This window comes from Branchiostoma floridae, chromosome 1 (genome assembly GCF_000003815.2).
Source record: "Branchiostoma floridae strain S238N-H82 chromosome 1, Bfl_VNyyK, whole genome shotgun sequence".
In the NCBI taxonomy this organism is placed as follows: Eukaryota; Metazoa; Chordata; class Leptocardii; order Amphioxiformes; family Branchiostomatidae; genus Branchiostoma; species Branchiostoma floridae.
The window spans coordinates 27,175,591-27,196,580 of NC_049979.1; the positions used below are offsets into that span (position 1 = coordinate 27,175,591).

The following is a 20,990-nucleotide window of genomic DNA, read 5'->3' on the forward strand; positions in this document are numbered from 1 at the left end:
AGGCTGTCAGAAAGGCCAGCAATCAGCGACCCAGTACAAAAAGAAATGGCCAGCAAAAGTGCCAAAAAAGGCCATAGAGAGCCTGATATGGAGGCTAGGACAAGCCCACTAGCCTGAGGCACGATCTACACACAGTTTTTCCCGATATCTGCGAGCCGACAACCTCTCGCCGACAGCTTTTTTTCAGCGTCCAGATGGAACTGCAATATCGGCGTCAAGATGTCTGTAAAATTTCTCCCGAAAGGTTCGGAGCATTCGCCCGATGGCTTACCGATAGCTTAGCAGGGGTCCCCGACAACTTCCGCGCGCGTGTAGATGCGTCCCGACTTTGGGAGGGCTCATTAGCATATAACGCCATTTTGAAAATCGCGCGATGACACATGTTAATGACTGCAAGCACCATGGGTGTCCCGCCCCCTACGTTCTAGATCCCTCCAGACATCTCCACAGATTGCGCCATATGATTGTCCCTGGCAAGTGAAAGTGCTGATCAGGCAAGCACATGTTGTGCCCCACTTATTGTCCATTGGTAAGATTTTGATGTACTTGTCACTTTTCACAGTCATGGCATCAAGCATTGGTCAACAACAAAAAAAATACTAAGAGCAAATAGAATTCCACTACTGGAAGTGAAAATAGAGAAATGTAGAATTTCGGGCAAGCTAAAAGTTGCTGCAGGCAAGTACTAGTATATTTTTCATGTACTTGCCCGATGGGAATTTGAGAAAACTTATTAAACCCTACTTGGATGTATTCTAGAAGATGTAAAGCTGCACTACCAGTGGTATAACTACATGGAAGAACAGCTTGGGCCACATCAACCAAAGTTCTTGGTTCTGGAGCTGTTGTAGAAAACTGTTGTAGCAGGGTAAACGAAATAAAAATTGAAACAGACCCCCTGTGATGATTTTGTAGTGTGATAAATGGAAAAACTGTAACAAGGGGGCTTGCATGCCAATTTCCGTAAGACATAGGCAGCCTGTTTTGATTATCTGTAATTCATAGGGAAAGCCCTCTTATTCGCGTAATTCGTAGCAAGGCGAGATAATTGCCTTCCTTCATTTAAGGTAGTACACAGGGGGTTCGTCGTAAAACCATTATTAGGACCCCCTATGAAGACCCTCTCACAACTAGCCACTTTCTTCAACTGTTGGTGCCAACATTTAAGCATGTTGGGTTTGGACCCATGCCCTGAATTGCATCAGAAATTCAGATTAGGCCACGTTGATTTGATTATATGGATGACATCCGCGCTCGCACCAATTTTCGGCCATTTCCAAAAACAAAAAAAAGTTTTCAACCACACAATAAATTGTGCAAAGCAGCTGTAAAATGAGCACAAATATTCCGTAGATTGAAAAAAAAGTATCAGAAAACAGATAACTAATGCCATATACATGTATAGAATGCCAAAATGAATCTAAAGTCAAAGAATTAAGATGTGAAAGGACGGAAAGAAAAAAAATCTATTGTTGGTTGGGGGAGGTACCAGTACAGAAAATTCAGGTCCAGAGGATAATGGTATACCATATATACTATGTGTGTTTAGTCCTATGTTCAACCTTCCTGGCCACTTTCATTTCATACTGAAGGCAACTTTTTTTTTGGCCAAACTTTTTTTTAGTCGCTCGCTCGCATTGGTTTTGGAGTTCCCAGAGGATGTCATCCATATAATCAAATCAACATGGCCTTAGAAGAAAATGATAACAGTGATCGTATCTATTGTAGCCTTAGCAATATATGATATCAAATATCAAATCTTTCAAGATTTTTGAAACGGATTAGAGCTGTCACCACCGTAGACGAAATGGAGAAAAATGTTTAAAATGATAAAAAGAAGTCCTGCACTGTATCATATTATCAAGTTGTATACGTGAAGAGAATAAGGTCTTTAAAAAGCTTGGTCCCTATAAAGACCTCTCCTTGTGCCAATAACGCAGAGAACTCTAATGGACGCTCAGTCCTCCCTCATAGTTCAATAAAAATTTAATCATCATGAATTGCACCCCATTCAATATGGAGTCACAGCAGGAGCTGAGTGGAGAGTTATCACCTGTCCAGGGAAATAAAACTCAACATCACAGGTAAAACCTGGCTGCCTGAATGTTACTTCACTCAAGGGACTACTGAAATTTTGTCATGTTTGAATTTTAACAGGTGGTCTTTGTATCTTATGTCTTTCTCTTGGAATTACTTGAAAGTACACCGGTACACATGTACACAAACACACACACACGCATGCACAACGACGCATACTATATATTACATTTACATCCATAGTAACTTAAAGGGTTGCCGTTCAATGCAAATGATGCCTTGATATACATGTATTTCTTAATATACTGTAAATGCAGAAATGTTCGCGGTGGATTAATGTTCGCGGTTTTTGCGGTGACCACTTAACTGCGAACTTAAAACCACCACGACCATTTTTCTATTATGGTATTAGATTGCAGTCTATAGTGTTACCGCGAAACTAAATCACCGCGAAAAGTCATTTTTCCCGCTTCCGCGAAATTAAATCCCTGCGAACTTAAATGCATGTACAGTATATGATTTATTCTCCATCGAATTTACAAAAAATTGATCATCTAGATTCTAAGAATACGTCAGCATGCTAACAGCAATAAGGTTTACATATCCGTCCATCAGTATCACTTCGCATTTTAAGAAATGAAGTACTGCAAATCTTGAAATGTCTGCAGTGAAGAACAAGAACAAGAACCCACCAGTAAACATAATATGTTTTCCCTATGGGGAAAAATAAAGCAAAAGCCTCTTTTCCCCTTTTCTAGGGCCCAATCTACACACAGTTTTTACCGATATCTGTGGAGATGTCGGGAGGGATCTAGAACGTAGGGGGCCGGACACCCATGGCGCTTGCAGTCATAAACATATAGCGCGATTTTCCAAATGGCGTTATATGCTAATGAGCCTTCCCGAAGTCGGGAAGCATCTACACGTGCCCGAAGCTGTCGGGGACTCCTGCTAAGCTATCGGTACGGTATCGTACGAATGGTCCAGACCTTTCGGGAGAAATTTTCCCGATATCGTAATGGCGATATAGCAGTTCCATCTAAATGATGAAAAGCTGTCGGCGAGAGATTGTAGGCTCGCCGATATCGGGGAAAACTGTGTGTAGATCGTGCCTAAGTCAAGTCCTGCTAAAAGTAACTGAAGTTACGGTAACCCAATGGCTCCATGGGGGCATGTAGGGTATAAACTACGGAGCCTGGTATTGTCTATCGACGAGAAGTAATCCACACACACTGGCGCAGGGGTCAACGACATTTGTCTGTACTAACACCTGATGAATTCTCCCCATATATAGCTGAATGTAATACTAATATGAAGACAGATGAAGTGTGCTGTTGCTGAGTGATTGATTATGAGCCCTGGCGGCTTCTACAGCAGGCTGATGGGGATCTTCAGTCATGGGAGATGTGCAAAAGGATCAGGGACAGCCATGTCTGCAGTGTCTACCAGAGCCAGGGATTGAAATACATCTTTGTAAATACAACTGTAGGTGAACTGGTGCACCCAACATTGTGATTTATAGTTGATTCACAGAAACTTTTGGGTGCATAGCAAAAAATAATTACAAACCTTACGACCTCTCTTCTGAGCTTGATTCTGAAATTCTGTTTCTAATTAAAAAATTAGATGATAGGGGATACAAGAAAGGATAATTGATTTGTATGACAGTACATGTCAGGAATATGGGGTATACGTGGCTCGTTCTCATTTAAATGTCGAAATGCTGTCGCCTGAATTTACGGCTTGATTTGGAGAAAATTATAGACAACATCACTGGTTCCTTCATTTTTCCACAACCCCTGTAATGTTTTACAAAAGATGCACAACAACATTCGTATTGGTTGATGGCTTAGACGGTTATTATAGCCACGGATCGGATTTCACACCCTAAAAAATGGCTGTCGCCTGAGAAGAAACGAAGAATTCAAATAGTAGCCAAAAATTTACAAATTCAGTTCCCAGAATGATTGTTCGGCAGGTGAAACCAGCTACCAAGGCCCTCTGTCCGATCACGTCAGATCGCTCCTGTCACTGATCTTGGAGGCTGTGTGAGGTGGTTTATGCCTGTCGCCAGATTCTGTAACAAACGTTACCACCACTAGTACGATGGTTGCCACGGTTATATTTACCACATATAAGACTAGAAATGGCCGTTTTTGTGACGCTGCACAGTTTTTCTGGCTTCCTAAAAAAACAAGAAAGGGTTGTTGACTGTTATTTGTACCCCACCTTGCTTAACAAAATGTTGTTCGGAAATGACTGTAACAAACGTTACCATTGTTCGATGCTATCTAGGCTTTCTATTTGACTTGGTGTAAAAAAGCTACCCACTTTTCAAATGTCCCTTGGGACATCCACGTACACCTAAATGATGTTGTCAATAAGGTAAGTCCTTTAGAAGAGAACAGGGTAAAGTTTACTATTGTAACAAACGTTACCGGTAACGTTTGTTACCTGCCCTGTAATGTATTACCAATGGGACCGAAAATATAAGTTGCCATTTTTTGGCTATGGTTAAAAGAGGAATTTTCCTAAACAACCAGGTAGTTTTCACTGAAAATAAAGCCGATTTATTTTTCGACCACAAAAATGCCATTTTCGACATTTCAATAAGAATGAGTGACTAGTGTATGATAGTCACCTTTAGGCCTAGGAAAAAATGTTGTGTTTCTGATTGCAGTTATGAAAAATAAAGGGTTGAGATTATTTTATTTCGGAACCTTTTTCATGATTTCGGTTGAAGTGAGCCGACAAATACCGTTTAACAATGCAAAACTAAAATGCATTGTGACATCGGTATTTTCAACATGATAGGTTGATTATACTATTGATTTGTTGATTATACAATTATGCAGTTTGGAAACATCAATGGGGCCTAAGATTGGCGCGTGTGTTTATGTCACTTTTTTATAGCAATTGAAATGAGGAGAAAATGTTGGGAAACGATTAAAAAACATTTTTCATCACACAGATGTAACATCGAACAGTGGCCAGACCCTCTCCCCCCAAAAAGGCTAGGGTCTGACAGCAGATTTTTGCAAAGATTTGTTGAGCAACCGGAAATGCAACTATTTTCTCCTTGGCCTTATGTACATTGTAATTGTATGTATCCCTAAAGTAATATCAAGGTGCAGGGGTGCACCCACTGACACAAATCAGTTCCGATTTTGGGTCCCCAACAGTGCATATGCATCCAATATTTCCAGTCCTTGAATTAATCATCAATTCCGTCCTGAATGCAATTTTACCACCATTCTTACATTAATATTAAGGAACTTATTAATCTCAGAGGGGATATGAGGATAAATGGTTTACAGAGTTCTATTAAACCTGGGGAAGATTGATACGCCTTTACAATCTTCTGTGAACTTTTCGGAATCACCACTTAAACATTGACTTACATGTACCTCCGATGCGGAACCCATTGTTTCTTGTGAATTCAAATGGAACATAATGTTCCACACAAATTTCAATAAGACAGAGAATGGTTTAACCCATATGGCAACCCATCCAAGCAAAGAGAAATTGATCTCCGATATATGAATGGACAAAGCATAATCCCTGGGAGATTCATAAAGTCTCATATCATACATAAATGGCGTCTAATAGGATTGAACTCAGCAGTGCTCCAGGGAATCTTGTTATCATGCTGAAATAGGAATACAGTAAATGCATTTATATTAGCGGTAATTTTATGCTTGTGGTTCTTGGTGGTAACCGCTTGACCGCGAAATTAAATAAAACCACTGTGAAATTTTGGTCTATTTACCTGCCTACTAACTTGTCGGCCCTACATCATAGTACATGTACATGTACATGTACATACTGCACATGGTAGCATATTTGATACTATTACGGTGTGTTGTAGTCGACTAGCCTGTCAGTTTGTAGCTCCTTTGCTGAATTGCTACTGTAGGAGGTTTCATAAAGACGTCAATGTTCCATTACGATGTGTGACTATAGCCCAATCGGGAACACAAAACCACAGTGAACACACTGGTTCGTTCTTGCTACAAATGGGGAGAGGGGGTTGCATGCCCCTTTTCTGTGTAGGCAGGCTATTTTGACTTCATTTTGTAATTCATAGGGAAAGCTATCTTATTCACAGAATTCACCGCCAAATTTTGTGTAGTCACATCCCTTGAATTTGGCGTAATACATTTGAGGGTCCTCTGACTTCACCTTAAAACAGGACACCCCAATGCAAACCTTCCTCAGACTGACCCGTGTGATGAAGTGAGGCACAACTGGTCCATCTCTGTGCTAATTGGGATAACTACCCTGCCAACACTCCAGTCCCACATTAATTAATCTCCACAGGAACTTCACTCCCACTCACTCACTGCCAATGACTTGTGCCACCTGGCTATAGCTGAGAGGGTCTGCATGGGGGGGGGGGGGGGGGCTGTCAATGCTTTATGGCAAATTAAGGAGGGCTGCCAACTTGACCAGTTTGTGTGAAATTGGATTCTTCCATTGTATTCACAACAATCCCTTGTTGAGTTATAATTCTCTTTCAAACTCTGAAACTAAACTGGCTCCTGCAGTTCCAAAAAAGCTGCTAGGGTGTCCAAACCTACATCACTTAGAAAACTCTTTGCCTCTTGAGTTACCTACAACCCAAACACCATGATGGCATGAACATAGCAAATGCAGAACTCAAGACATCAAACCCAGAAGTTCCACTGTAGTACTGTAACAAGCCCCTAGGGGGCCCAAAATGTAATTACTAGTATTCTCATCAAGACCTACCCCATACCAAATATCAATACAATTCATCATGGCCTTCTCGAGTGCTGTCCGTCCACATAGTTAACACACATTCATACATGCATAAGCATGCACACAATGGTAAAGGTAAAAAATACTGTAAATACAGAAATGTTTGCAGTCGTTTTATGTTCGTGGTCTTCGCGGTGGCCACTTCACCGCGAACATTTTTCAAGTATGGTATGAGACAATAGACTACGGCGCTACCCGAACTTAAAACCACCGCAAAATCTTCATTTTTCCGCTACAGAGAAAGTAAATCCCTGCGAAATTAAAAGCATTTACAGTAGCTCTCACAATTACGCTGAGGAAAAGAGCATACTGACTGTGTCTATGACAGGACCAAGGCAAGTTTCTACTTAGCAGTCAAAATTTACAGCCCGGCCAGGCCCTGCGTTTGTTTGTCATGCTGTAACCACCATTCCTGTCATACCAGGACCTTGATCTGGGATGTAGGGGAGCTTTGTTAGTCTTACAGTGTCACTGGTTCCCTTCAAACTCATGTCTCCTTACCCAGGGCTTGAAATTCTTTTTGGGGATTAGGAGAGAGAACTTTATTGCACAACATTTGTACAAGGTACAATGTATGGCAACAACTATTACACAAAGTACAAAATAGGTGTATAGAATAAGACTTAACATCCTAATTAACATAACCAGAAGGGCTAACACAAGTCTTTGATATAGACTATTAGTGTTACAATCGAGTTGGGCTATACATGAGTCTCATTATTCTTTCTAATAGCAAAGCAGTCTTTGATATATTTGCCTCTCTTTGCATTATGGGAGTTGTGGCATTTAAAGATATATACAAATCTGTCTGTAGCATCGAGTATCTTGAAATCTGCTGTACTAGATTCGAGAATTATGAATACATGTAGCTCACTAGTGCGCAGAGCCTAAAAATTGAGTGCACCAGAATAATTTTGGGTGCATCACATGAAATAAAGTAGAAATACTAGAATGTCAGTAAAAAAAACTAAATACTACTAGTACTTCTTTTTGTTCATAACTAAGAAAACTAGGTAGAAATAGTTCACAAATGATTTTTCCACCTTGAGGAAATAGAAAACCAGGCAAAAAAGTTGTCAATGGAACATCATTAGAAATTTACAATAAATTAGACACAATGTCTGTCGCATCTTTAATGCTATACAAAGCATCCAAAATTTCAATGAATCTAAAGTCCAGACAGAACTTTCATTATCCTTCTAACACTTTGATGTCAAGAATATGGTGTATACTATAATAATACTATAATATCTTAATAGACAAAAACCTATGAAAATATTTGGGTTTGGTGCATTGGTGCACCACAGAAAAAAATTGGGGGCACAGCTCCAACCCGGTATTTTGAGCCCTGTTACCCAACCACAGAACACACCACAATCTCTCAGGCCTGTGCCCAATTAGTGGGAGTGTTTTCCCCTTGGTCCTGACCTTGACCTGCCCTGACCTTTTCCTCACAAGGACGCTTTGTTTTCCGCAGGCCCCAGGGTAGACCACCTGGGCCGCCCGTGTGCCAGGGGACCACAAGTTATTATTTCATATGGGAGAACAAATTGGACATTGTTTCTGCTGACATGTGGCAATATTATTATTGATGTCATTGAAACACAATCATGATATCTGGTTCCATGTTTTGAGGGTCTGTTTATGCTCATGTAGGTAAATTACTAAGGCTTGGGCGGCCTATTTTGATTTCTGGTAATTCGTAGGGAAAGTAGAGAGATCATATTGACGTTTCACATGTAATCTTTGGAGTTTAGTGTAAAGTGTTGTCAAGAGTTAGACAACTTGTGGCAAGAGTTAGACAACAAAAATCAAGTTTCAAAAAGACCTCTGACCAAAAAAACAACATCAACATTTTCTTAAATTATCTCTCAAAAATGAAACTCAATTTTACTCCCATGCAACAATGGACTCTTCCAAAATTACTGCTGCACTAGAACAGACAGGTTTCTCAATTTGACCCCATAAAAAATTATCCAGTCGTACTCCAAAATTATCTCTGCCCCCCAAAATGTACTATTCTACGCAAGAATGGACTGTTCCAATGGCAACTAGTAGAGATTTTTTCTGCAATATCATATGAATAGTACATATAAACAGTACATAAACAGTACCTACTAGGCTTTTACCTAAATTGATCTGATGACAATCATTGATCTCTCTGTGTGTTATCAAATGTGCATACAGCTATAAAGATTAATGCAAACAAGTACTGTAAAGGTGAAAATATTAGCAGGCATTTATTTAAGCCATAGGAATAAAATCGGCTTAGAAGTATGCAGTTAAAACAGGGGGTTGGCAGGCAAAAAACAGTCTAGAGTTGGTGATTCTCTACAAACCACCCGGATTCGAGGAAGAACAGTGACATATAAGTCACTAATGGAGATCGACCTGTGTCAAACCAAACCAAATAGAACTGAAATTTCCTCACCAGTTTCGAGTTAGCGGTGAAGAAGTTACATGTACTGGGAAAACAGTGAACATCAAACCACCACAAACATTTCCCAAACATTTATGGTTCATTGGGACTTCACAAGGGCTTGCCAAGTCGATGTATACAATTTCTGAACAGAAGCGTCTACTGAATGTGTATTTGCTGCGAGGATGACATAACCCACAGGATGGGGCCAACTCAAGCCCAACTGTGACATGTACTATGTCAGACATCTCAACTCTTCACAAGGCCTGTCTGCTGCTTTATGTGAGGCCATGTTCATTCCATTATACATTTGTATGGATGGCATCCTCTGGGAACCCGAAAACTCTTGTGAGCGTTTGGAAAAAAAAGTCTGGCAGAAAAAGTTGCCTTTATTAGGCAAAAGACACTACACATAGTTTGGTATGTATCATATTCTGTGTGTTAAATACTTAAAATCATTAGTTCAACCTTCCTGATCACTTGGTTTTATAATGAAGGCAACCTTACATTTTGGCTAAACTTCTTTTTATTCCCATGCATGCTCACATCAGTTTTGGGGTTCCCAGAGTATGTCATCCATATAATCAAATGAACATGGCCTTTTGAAATTTAAGTGGTTGGCAAGGTTGAACAAATAGCTAAACACACAGAGCATTGAGAATATACATTAGATTCTTCATTTTTGCTCTTTCAATTCGCATCTTTTTCTTTGACTTTGGGTTTGACTTTGGCACTCAGACATATATGTATTATATGTATCCATTTTCCAATATCTTTTTTGCAATCTACAACATATATTTTACTCGGTTAACAGCAGCTTTGTATGACATACACATTAGAGCAGGGTTGTAGCCAGTGCCCGTCCTTCGACGGAATTTTGAAGCTGGGGACGGAAAAAAATTGTTGCCCATTCCGTCCTCTGTGATAGACAAAAATCTATATGTTAAGTCTGTAAAAATATCTAAAAAACTGACTCCCTTGTGTAATTTTTCACCAAAACAGATTAACAGCTTAGTCTACCAGAAAATCTACACCTCAAAATGTAGGAAATAGCATTTCAGAGGGTCTAGATTTCAAAATTTTCCCAGCATGCCCCTGGACCCCTTTATGAACGTTGTGCCTTTGGCTCGACGTCTTGTGCCTTCCGAGCTTGATAGGATTCAAAATTAAGGGGACAGAAAATGATTTCTGGCTGGCTTCAACCCTGCATTAGAGTAAGGGCAAAAACGTTTTAATTTTTTTTTTTTTTATAGACATGGACAAAAATTGAAGCATGTGCAGATGTCATCCTCATAATCCAATCTCAGAGCCTGCACGCCACATTGGTCCTCCTGACATGGCAGGGAGCAAACAAACTCCGTCCCAGCCATGGAGGCATGCTTGTGCACTACTTCTGGGCTATATTAAGGTCTGGCCATCTGGTATGCTAGCTTTGATGTTAGCGGGACACTTGCTTTGAAGAGAGCGAGGGGCTTTCTAGTTTTCAGCAACTAGAGCAAGTGCTGGGGCCAGGCCTCTAAAGTAATATTTTGTAGAATGGGTGAACTGGAGTAACTAAAGACCGTCAAACAATTGCCGATATAAAAAAAAAATTCTACAGCCATCAAACTTAGGAATTCTTATCAAATAATACAACGAAAGCTTTCCTATTTTTTTCTGACACACAAAACTGAAAATGCTGTATAACGATGTACACTAGTTCCTTGATGCATGTAACACATATACAATTGTAATTGTAGGTGAACAGCAAACAAACTTAGGTGAAAAGCATCAATGCTGGGTGCAAAAAAGTCAATGATACTTGCACATACCCAGCATTTCCAATTTCTGCCCCATAGTACATAGTACATTAGTACCTAAGGATGGGCCAGGCAAGCTTTTTTTTGGGGGGGGGGGGGGGGGTCAATAAATACATTGCATCTTTCTGATCAGCAGTTACTTCTAGTAATTGAACACTTGACCCATGTTGATTCGATTAAATATGGATTGGCATTGGGTCATCCTATGGCAACATCAAAACTGCTGCAAGTCTGGTAATAAATATTGTTTGCAAGTATATGTTGGCTCATTATGCAGCTGCTTTATATGACTTTGTGCGATGGTTAGATTTTGGAAACTGAAAAAAATTGATTTGCCTGCGGATTTCATCTATATAATCAAATCAACATGGCCTTAATTTATAGTAGGTACAGGTACAGGTACACAGGTTTAGGTACAGGACCTCTACCTGTATCTAAACAAGTTTGATCAAGTTATCTGTAAGTTATAAATGTAGCCAACTGTCTTTTTAGTTTGAAATTGTCATCTTTGTATTAGGATTTTGGTATTTGAACTTCAAAACACAGTTTTCTTAATTTTCAACTGTGAGATTATCACAATTGTCATCTTTGATTTGGAATTTACTTATCTTTAGTCTCAAAAAGTGATGTTCTATAGTGATTTAGTGTCTTTAGGTACAGGTACGGAGACACAGATGTTTAGGTACGGACCTGTACCTCAACAATTTTAAAGGTACGGTACAGCACTACAGGTACGGGTATTATCCAGCCCTACGTGGACCCCACACACAGAAACTTCTGTAAACTCCTGACTGTTTACACATGCGGCAGATGTTTGTGGACACTATCACAGGGACGCACAGGTGACAGGATATCCTGGTCATATATTCATCAGCAGGATCAATGTTTACCGTTCGAGGGAACACCTGGACTGTCCGGGCACCACTGCGCATCGCAAAACTGGTTCACGGGCTTTACACTTCAATTCAATGTTGTTTAGAAATATGACTAAATAGGAAATAGGCAATGGCTATTTCCCACAAAGTCAAGCCCGTGACATGTCTGCAACATGAAATTTCAAAACAGCATTCTCCACTGCAGTACTGTCAAAAATGCTAGGGGGCCCAAAATATAAGCATTTCTACTTTTTGTCATAATCTACAAATGTGCAAACACACCAAATATGAGAACAATATTCTATCTAATAAACCAATATCCCATCCACCCGTACTCCAGTTATCTGACACACACACAAACATACTAAAAATATACCCTTCTCTTAAGTTAAAGGTTTCGACAATACCGGTGACAAAGGCAAAATCTATTCTTCATATAGCCAGACTGTTTCTAGGGTCTACAGAGACCATCTTCTTGGCTGTAGTCTAGGACCAACATGCCTCATAATCTAACTCTGTGGGACTGTGTCACCGTGGTAAAATTTCTTGGAGAAATGAGGGCCCTGGAATGGAGGAGCTGGCCTGATTGGCCTTTGAAACACCCCAACATTCAGGCTAGTAAAGAACCCCTATAGAAAGTCTTGCAGCATTTTTTCCCTGCTCTTCCTCCTTGTTGTGTAAACAGCCATGAGGCAAAGTACTCTCCATCAGAGGCAGGGTCCCGACAAGTTCCCCTCCCCCCATGGACGGCATTAGCTTCTGAACTGTACATGTGAACAACAACAACACTGCCGCTTTTCATCGCGGCCCACACAGGGCTGTGTACACATCGCATACTTGCGACCATTCGTGGGGTAGATTGGTAACAGGGGTCTTTATCATGCGTCCCTTTACCCTTTCCTTTATTTTCCAATCTCCTTCCTTTGTGGCCGCTTGGGATGCGGAACGTGTAAAATCCTACAGGGCCATTAGCGAACTCAGAAACAACCGGGTACAACAATTACACCTGAGAGGAACTCTGTAAGGGTCAGGGGGCCCGAAACTGATACCTCCGCACTCTGTCCTACTGTTTACCCCTCACAGACCATATCCCTACACACAGAACCCCAACTGGAGTAAACAGAGCTGTTAAGCCCCTTGAAATCCCCAGGCAGGAATACTGTAATTCACTTTGTCTTCTCGGTACCAAACTTTCACGGTCTCAGAAAATTTAACTTGTTCCCGGAACTAAATGTTCATGGTGATCAAATTATTTTTTATTGTCACCAAGACAAATTATTTGTTATCGGTAATGATAAGTTCACGTTACAGTCGTCACCGTGAAAACCGTGAACATAAAAGTACATTGAAAAAAATCAGGAATTACAGTATGTGTAGCCAGTCTAGTCTTCTAGTGCTTCATGGGTCAGCAGTGGTGAAGAAGGCTCAGTCAGATGTGAAAGGTCAAGGACAAACAAAAGCCACTGTAAACGCATTTGAGTCTGGGGGGATTTAATTTCGTGGCAGCGGAAAAGGGACTTTTCACAGTGGTTTTAAGTTTGTGGTAGCGCCATGCACTGTAGTCTCTTATAGTTATACTGCCATGAAAAGCGTTTTTTTTTTATTCACAGTGAAGTGGCTACCACAAAACAAAATTCCAGTATTCCAGTTCATCTAGTGACACTGACTGAAGAAGGCTGATGGATGTATATATATATAAGCTCAGGTAGTCATTAAGTTATCTTTTATTATCAAGTGTGAATTTTATGTACATTGTATAGATTGTATGTGTTCCTGTGTATCAAGTTTTTGTCCTGTTATGTTTGTTGATAAAGACCACAGAAAGAGTAGCTTCAATGTACTCCATTGTATGCTAATTGTGGATCTTAATAAAGTCAAAGTCATGTCACAGTAAATTTCATTTTTTTTATCCAGTTGCAGGGATTGAATGGGCTACTACATGTAACTAAATATTCCACAACCCTACTCTCAGGACAGTCAGTCACATACATATCTTGGGTCTGTCCTAAAGTTGGAGAACCCCCAGTCATGAGTTGTTCCTTTACTAAGATTCTAGTAAGAACCAGATACAGTGGAAGACAGTCGATTGCACAATGGATTACCGCACACTTCTGTTAATTGCATGAAATGCCCAAATCCCAAACAGGAGCGTTCCAGCTGGATAACTTTGCATTGTTGCACCACCCGGATAATTGCATGAAATATGCTGGCAAATGGGGTGTGCGATTAAACGGCTTCTACGGTATTATTACAATTAAGTCCCTTCCATAGGGACAAAGCAAAAGCAGTTCCCGTTCTAGTACAATGCACATCTACGCACAGAGCTGTTCACATTACTTTCCACTTGCTCTAATAGTCTAAAGACTTTGCTACTCTCTGTTCGATAGATAAATTCAAGTACATTCTGGGAGGCGATAATCCACATTGTGTACAAGTAGGCAAATATATCCACGATTGTTTATACCGTAGAACCAATAGTGTAAATGACATGCTAGACCCTTTATGTTGATGTATCCATACCTATAGATATCCATATATATGTGTTTAGTTGTACTGTAAGTGTAGACCTTACGAAAGTCGCTGTACTTTTGTCGTGTCAATAAAGATTGTGTGTATCTCTATCTGTATAGCTGGTAATCAGTCAAGGCATAGGTACGGTAGCCTATTTTTATTTCCTGTAATTCCTAGGAAAAGCCGTACATTCTCTTAATTCCTTGCAAGGCTTTCTTGATCTTAGCGTTATAGGTAGGGGGTTCTTCTGAAATGCACAAGCATTTTGGAAACAAGAAGGGAGGATAAAAAGAAAACAGTTGTAAGTTGTTGTACCTGTCTGAGTTTTGACATGGCATCTGAGGAGATGAACTCGTTCTTGCTGAACTTTGTGACTTGGCAGATGACTTGGTACTGGCTCTGTCCCCTCTCCATCTCTCCCAGAATCAGTGCCTTGAAGATCTGCACTTCCTGTGGATACACAGTACAGTACAGCCATGGTCAACATTTGCTGCATAGAAATATCACTCACCAGAATTTTTGACACAATCCCTGTCTTCTTCAGCTACTGTAAATGCAGAAATGTTCGCGGTGGATTAATGTTCGCGGTTTTCGCGGTGACCACTTCACCGCGAACTTAAAACCACCGCGAACATTTTTCTATTATGGTATTAGACTGCAGTCTATGTTGTTACCGCGAACTTAAATCCACCGCGAAAAGTCCTTTTTCCCGCTAACGCGAAATTAAATCCCCGCGAACTTAAATGCATTTACAGTATCTGAACCAAGTGGTGTAGACACATGACTTGTCCACACATGTGACATCAGCACTGGGTCAAAGTTTGTCTGAAGTCAGCTCCCATCCCTTTAATTATCCAAATTCATTGTATCACCTTTCCTACAGCTACCTATATCTCCAGGAAATGGACTCTACCATATGCATTGACCATGAAAGAAACATAAAGTTTCTACATAAATCATGCAAATTAGGTACATATTCTGTTGAATGCACATTCACCTACATCATGACATCCGTAGCATTCACAGAGGGGAATTAGTCGGAATCAGCTCAAATTATGCAAATTAGGTCTTTATTAACATAACGCATATCAATTTCATTGTATTCACCTTTCCTAAAGCAACACATATCTCCCATACGAAAACCATTACAATTGACCCTACCAGTAAACATCGCACGTCACAGTCATATTCACGACTTTCTGAATTGAAAAAAATGTTTCAAGGTCATATCATAGGCTTCTTGACATTGAAATCCAACAATGAACGAAAATTGTGCCCAAACCAATGAACTCCCAGCCACTAGGATTTCCCAATAGCCCAGTGAATAAAGCCAGGACCTGATGAAAGAGGATGGATGAAAGGCCTTCCGACAGTCTTTGATGTGTTGCACTGAATGGACAGGTGGGCTCTAGACCCCTCACACCACCACTTAAACTGGAGCACAGATAAGTATATACTACTTCTCTACAATCTCTGCTGTCACTACCCCCGGGGCATTCCCCGTAAATATAGGTATTAGGGCCGCAGATGTGGGAGGGGGTGTTCGACGTATACATCATGTTACACACAAACATTTGTACTCCTTGGCTTGAGGTCTCATTGATGACTTTCTTCTTCCCACAGACTTCTATGATATAATTCGTGTTTTACATGGTCGCGTTTATAATGAAGCTACATAAAATGTCAGCAGATTTTTCATTCTATTTTGAGCAAATTTACTCTATATCATGGAAAAAAATTGCCAATGACTAGAATCCATAGGTTTGTTGTTTAGAGCAATTACAAGCTACAATTAGTCAAACCCCACAAAAGGCACTTTTTCCTTGCTAGCGTACAACCGCACCACTCAGAGCCCAGGACTGTGTACCTCCGACCTAGCGCGCGGCTGTCAAACTTTAGCTGCTACTTTCTTCAGTTACAAGCAAGCTTTCACCAATCTAACTTTTGATATCAGTTCGGCTGGCCAAAAGGGAATTTATCACCACTAAAAACATGCGTCCATGCAGCCGTTCATTTTTGGCTCGGATCTATTTTAGGGTACACACTAGCGGAGTAATACATCAATGAGACCTTGAGGCTATAGTGCCAGACAGTCAGGATGTACTGTAACAAACAGCACATCCTGGATCAAACATGGAATCTTTTCAGCTACTGTAATTCCTGATTTTTTCAATGTACTGTTATGTTCACTGTTTTCACGGTGACGACTGCAACGTGAACTTATCATTACCGATAACAAATAAAACACAGACTTTTTTAATGCGCACTTGCCGTGACAGTGAACATTTAGTTCCTAGAACAAGTTAGATTTTCTTAGACCGTGAAAATTTGGTACCAAGAAGACAAAGTGAATTACAGTATTTTCACAGCCTGACTGACGTCAACTTTATCCTGTCAAAACAAGTTGACAATACAACATCATTTTACCTACATGAAAATTAGAGGTACTGCTTTAGACCTGTGTGTGTGTGTGTGTGTGTCTTTCCTGTTTCCAGATGTTTGTCGTCAGCATAAGTAAAAACAATGAATTGAGAAGATATTGGTAACACTCGTTCGCCTTTATCCATGGGGTGACTTTTATCAAAAACAACACATTTAGAAGTATTAAGTCTGCTGACAGTGGTTTCAAATTTGCAATATTTTCAAAATGTTTCGATTTAAAACCACCGTCCGTCGACTATATATCCCTAAATACGTTTTTTGCACAAACAACGAATATAGGTGAAAGAGTTCAAGACAAGACTGGGGCAGGAATGGGGACTGCACCCAGACAGACATGAGTACCACTTCTCATATTGACGCTACCACCGCCACAACTAGGACAGCCTTATTACCCGCAAGGGTATCGACTGGCTGTAGTTCAAGGTAAAGATTCAAGGTAAAGATAGGTTACCCTCGGATAAAGGTGAACCAGTGTTACATGTATATGGGTAGGTCTTGGGAAGATGAAGGTCAGGGTCATGTTTGGGCCTCCTGGCAGCTATTATTGGTATTACAACAGAACTTCCTAAATCTTTGTAACCTTTGTCATCATTCCTGTGTGTTTTTAATTGTCATGTGTAAGTATGAATGTGTAGACCACAGGAAGTATGAGGCTAATTGTGGATCTAGATAAACTCAAACTCATTTCTGGAAGAGTTGAGGACTGAGTTAAGAACTCAAGCACGAATTGAAGAGGAGTTCCCATGTGGCTAGACTAGGCCGGAACAGGCAATAAGCACAAACACAAAAGAGCAGACAGAAAGACACTCGGCTGTGTCTAATGGCCAGACTTTTATATTTACGCAGGACTCTGTAACAACAGTGTCTGTTGGTAGCCATCTTTGCAGACATTGCAGCATTGGCTTTTATTTTTGGGGTGGATTGTTAACTTGTGATTTTCAACATTGGCAAAGCTTCTCTAATACTGTGGGGGGAGTCTCTGTGCAGCCATAATAATGTCCAATCAGATTCTACGATGGCATAAACTAGCCAAGGAGTGTAGTTTGCCAAGAGGGGTATACATTTGCCCCGGCAGCCAAACACACTCCTAGGCCGGCTTCACTCCTCTGGCCGCTTTTGATACTATTTTAGCTACCATAGGATGATCTGCTTGGAGATTACAGCCATTTCTCGTTGGAAAACTTGACTAAATATCACCCCCCCCCCCCCCACACACACACACACACACACACAAACACACACAAAACTAAAAAACAATTAAAGACAGTGATGCTAGAAGACTGAAGGTGAGGCTAGCAACAGAAATGGTGATTCAGTAAGACCCAGGTGTTAGGAACTGCAGGGGATAATTGCTTTATCAACTGGTAAACAAATTCAAATCAAACTTTATTGCATGACAATAGCAGTAGGTACAGTACTGTATGACAACCTGGCTGCTTAACCAGTATAATATTTACATACACTATTCTACATATAGGAAAGAGCTATAACATGATGAAGTAAAGAATGGTGACAAAATTTGACATTGTCTACACTGAATGTTGCATGTGAAATAATGCAATCTCTCTTGTGAGAAGCATCACAAAATAGAGTGCAAGAAAATGCAAGCCATTTTCAGACCAGAGGATGGAATAACAGAGGCCCTCTACTATACTCCTAGCCCTGCTCCACTATAGTATACTCCTTTTGAAATTAAGTGTGTTTCTTCCCTATTTTCTTTGTTAGTTTTGCTAAAATTAATGAAAATTCACAGATTTTTGTGCCAAGTGGCATCACTTTTCTAGTGGGCATTGTCTGCAAAAACTTGTGAATGGGCGATGATCAAAACAAAAGCCGTTTTACTACTTCACAACAAAGGAATCAATGTAATATATTATACTTGTAGTATTTGACACCCACTGTCATGCAAAATGAACCCATTTTCATGAAGGCGAAGCGCGTTGGTTCGGGTTATTTTTGCCATCCCCTCCACTATACAAAAAAATTCTGGGGAGAACCCTGAATCTACTTCAGTGAGATTCACTGAAAGTCTCTGAACTTGTCTTCGTAGGGTCATACCACCATTCTCAGTCGAATGACATGTCGTGACGTAGGTAAGCTTTTGTCTGTCTGCAATATTACTAGCAAGAGCCTGGTGTCACTGGGACCTTTCCACCACTCAAATGTCAGAGGTCGGCACTCTCTCCCTGGTTGTGGTTTCTACTCTGGTGTACCCATGCCTACTATCTCCTGCTTTTATCTGAAGCGCTTGACAGGAATGAGCAAACCAATTGACTACAGCGCAATTCTAGTCTATAAATAGTATAACAAGTGTTCCCAACTGGCAACTATGCACTTCTGGCAACTACATTTGTTCAGTCATTATTTTGTTGAGATCCTTGTGACCTAGAGTTGGGTTCAAAATTCAAATTTGGGAAAAGGTGAAGAAATGCACCCAACCTAGGGATTCAGGTGTAAGGGAAAAAATCTGGGTGTTGAATACACAAATTAGTTGATTCCCAGGGATTTAGAAACTTTTTGCAATTTCAAACTTTAATAAAAGTTTTAAAAGAGGACATGAACTGGGATCTAGTAGCATATTATTGCATTCTACTCTAAACTACAAAAATCTTGCTCTGTCAATTTTTCCAATTCCAGGCACATTTTTCAAATTTTTACTTTACACATACATAAAATTTAAAATAAAAGGTTGAAATTTGAGAAAGAATTATTAAGGCTACAAATATCTCCAGCATTTTTTTTCCATCCCACTCTTGTTGGAGAGCCCATGCTTGTTAAACATGTCATTCCAAGCAAGGAGCTTTTTCTTCTTAGCTTATAGAAATAGATTTTCAACAGTCTTATTTCATGAAGTTCAGATTCTTGGGGCAAATTTGCGTCCGTTCCAACAAGCAAATTTCTGTCCCGCCACAGCGGAACGGGTCTTGGAGACAGGTCTGAGGTAAAAATAACTTTTCATCAGTTTCAGGTCATAAAGTCATGAAATTTTTTGTTTATTTATTTATTCACATATATTTTGCGAGTATGAGGCGGAAAGCACAAATTGCTTATATTAAGCCTTCTACTCAAGAAGCATACGCATAAAACAAGAATAGTAAACGACATTACATACATAAGTACAAAATGGATAACAGAAAAATAAATTTAAACAAGACAAGTTGGTGCTGAATCAATTAGGAGAACCTGCCTGTACAATGGTTATAGGTAATGACAAGATCAAAAATGTTACAGTTCTGTTTATGTGAGAGAGATGTTGATACTGATAACAGTAAAGTACATAAAGTAGTGTCGTTGAGGTGCTTTAGGTCTACTATAATATTTGCGACAGCCGATAACAAAGAACTTCTTTGGCTAGTATAGATTATAAATTTTTTGTTTGGGCAGATGTGGTAAAATAATTAATTTCTGTCCCTCGTGGGAAGGATGGGTCCTGGATACAACCCTGCTAGTACTGTAAATGCAGAAACTTTCGCCGTGGTTTAATGTTTGCGGTTTTCGCGGTGGCCGCTTCAATGCAAAATTAAAAACCAAAATGAACATTTTTCCATGGCAGTAAGAGAGTACAGTGCATGGTGCTACCGCGAACTTAAAACCACCGCAAAAAGTCCCTTTTCCAGCTACCGCGAAATTAAATCCCCGCAAACTTAAATGCATTTACAGTAATTGTTATCCCTGACTGAACAAACTGATTGACAGCAGGTGATAATGGGACAACAACCACCATGACAGCTATATAAATCACTTGTGGTTTCTGTGAACTGTATGGGCTGAATAATAGAGCTGTCACAACCATATGTCATCATGGACCTCTTGTATTGTCTAGCAGGTCAATAACGCTCTTTGTTCCTAACATGACAAATGTGTGATAAAATGTGTGTCTTCGTTTGAAATATATGATGTGTGATAAAATGTAAATTTTTGTTTGCAACATGGTAAATGTGTGATAAAATGTATATCTTTCTTTGTGACATGACAAATGTGTGATAAAATGTATATCTTTCTTTGTGACGTTATAAATGTGTGATAAAATATATATCTTTCTCCACAATATGACAAACGTGTGATAAAATGTATATCTTCCTTCGTGACATGACCAATGTGTGATAAAATGTATATCTTTCTTCG

General features: G+C 40.0%; 1 protein-coding gene across 1 annotated transcript in view; it reads right to left on the minus strand.

Annotated features, from left to right (window-relative positions):
* Window positions 1–20,990, minus strand: part of LOC118416177 (out at first protein-like) — a 33,536-nt gene that overhangs the window by 9,650 nt on the left and 2,896 nt on the right. Inside the window, exon 2 of the mRNA XM_035821260.1 lies at window positions 14,739–14,873. Coding sequence (XP_035677153.1) covers window positions 14,739–14,873 — 135 coding nt within the window. The remainder of the gene's footprint in view (window positions 1–14,738; window positions 14,874–20,990) is intronic.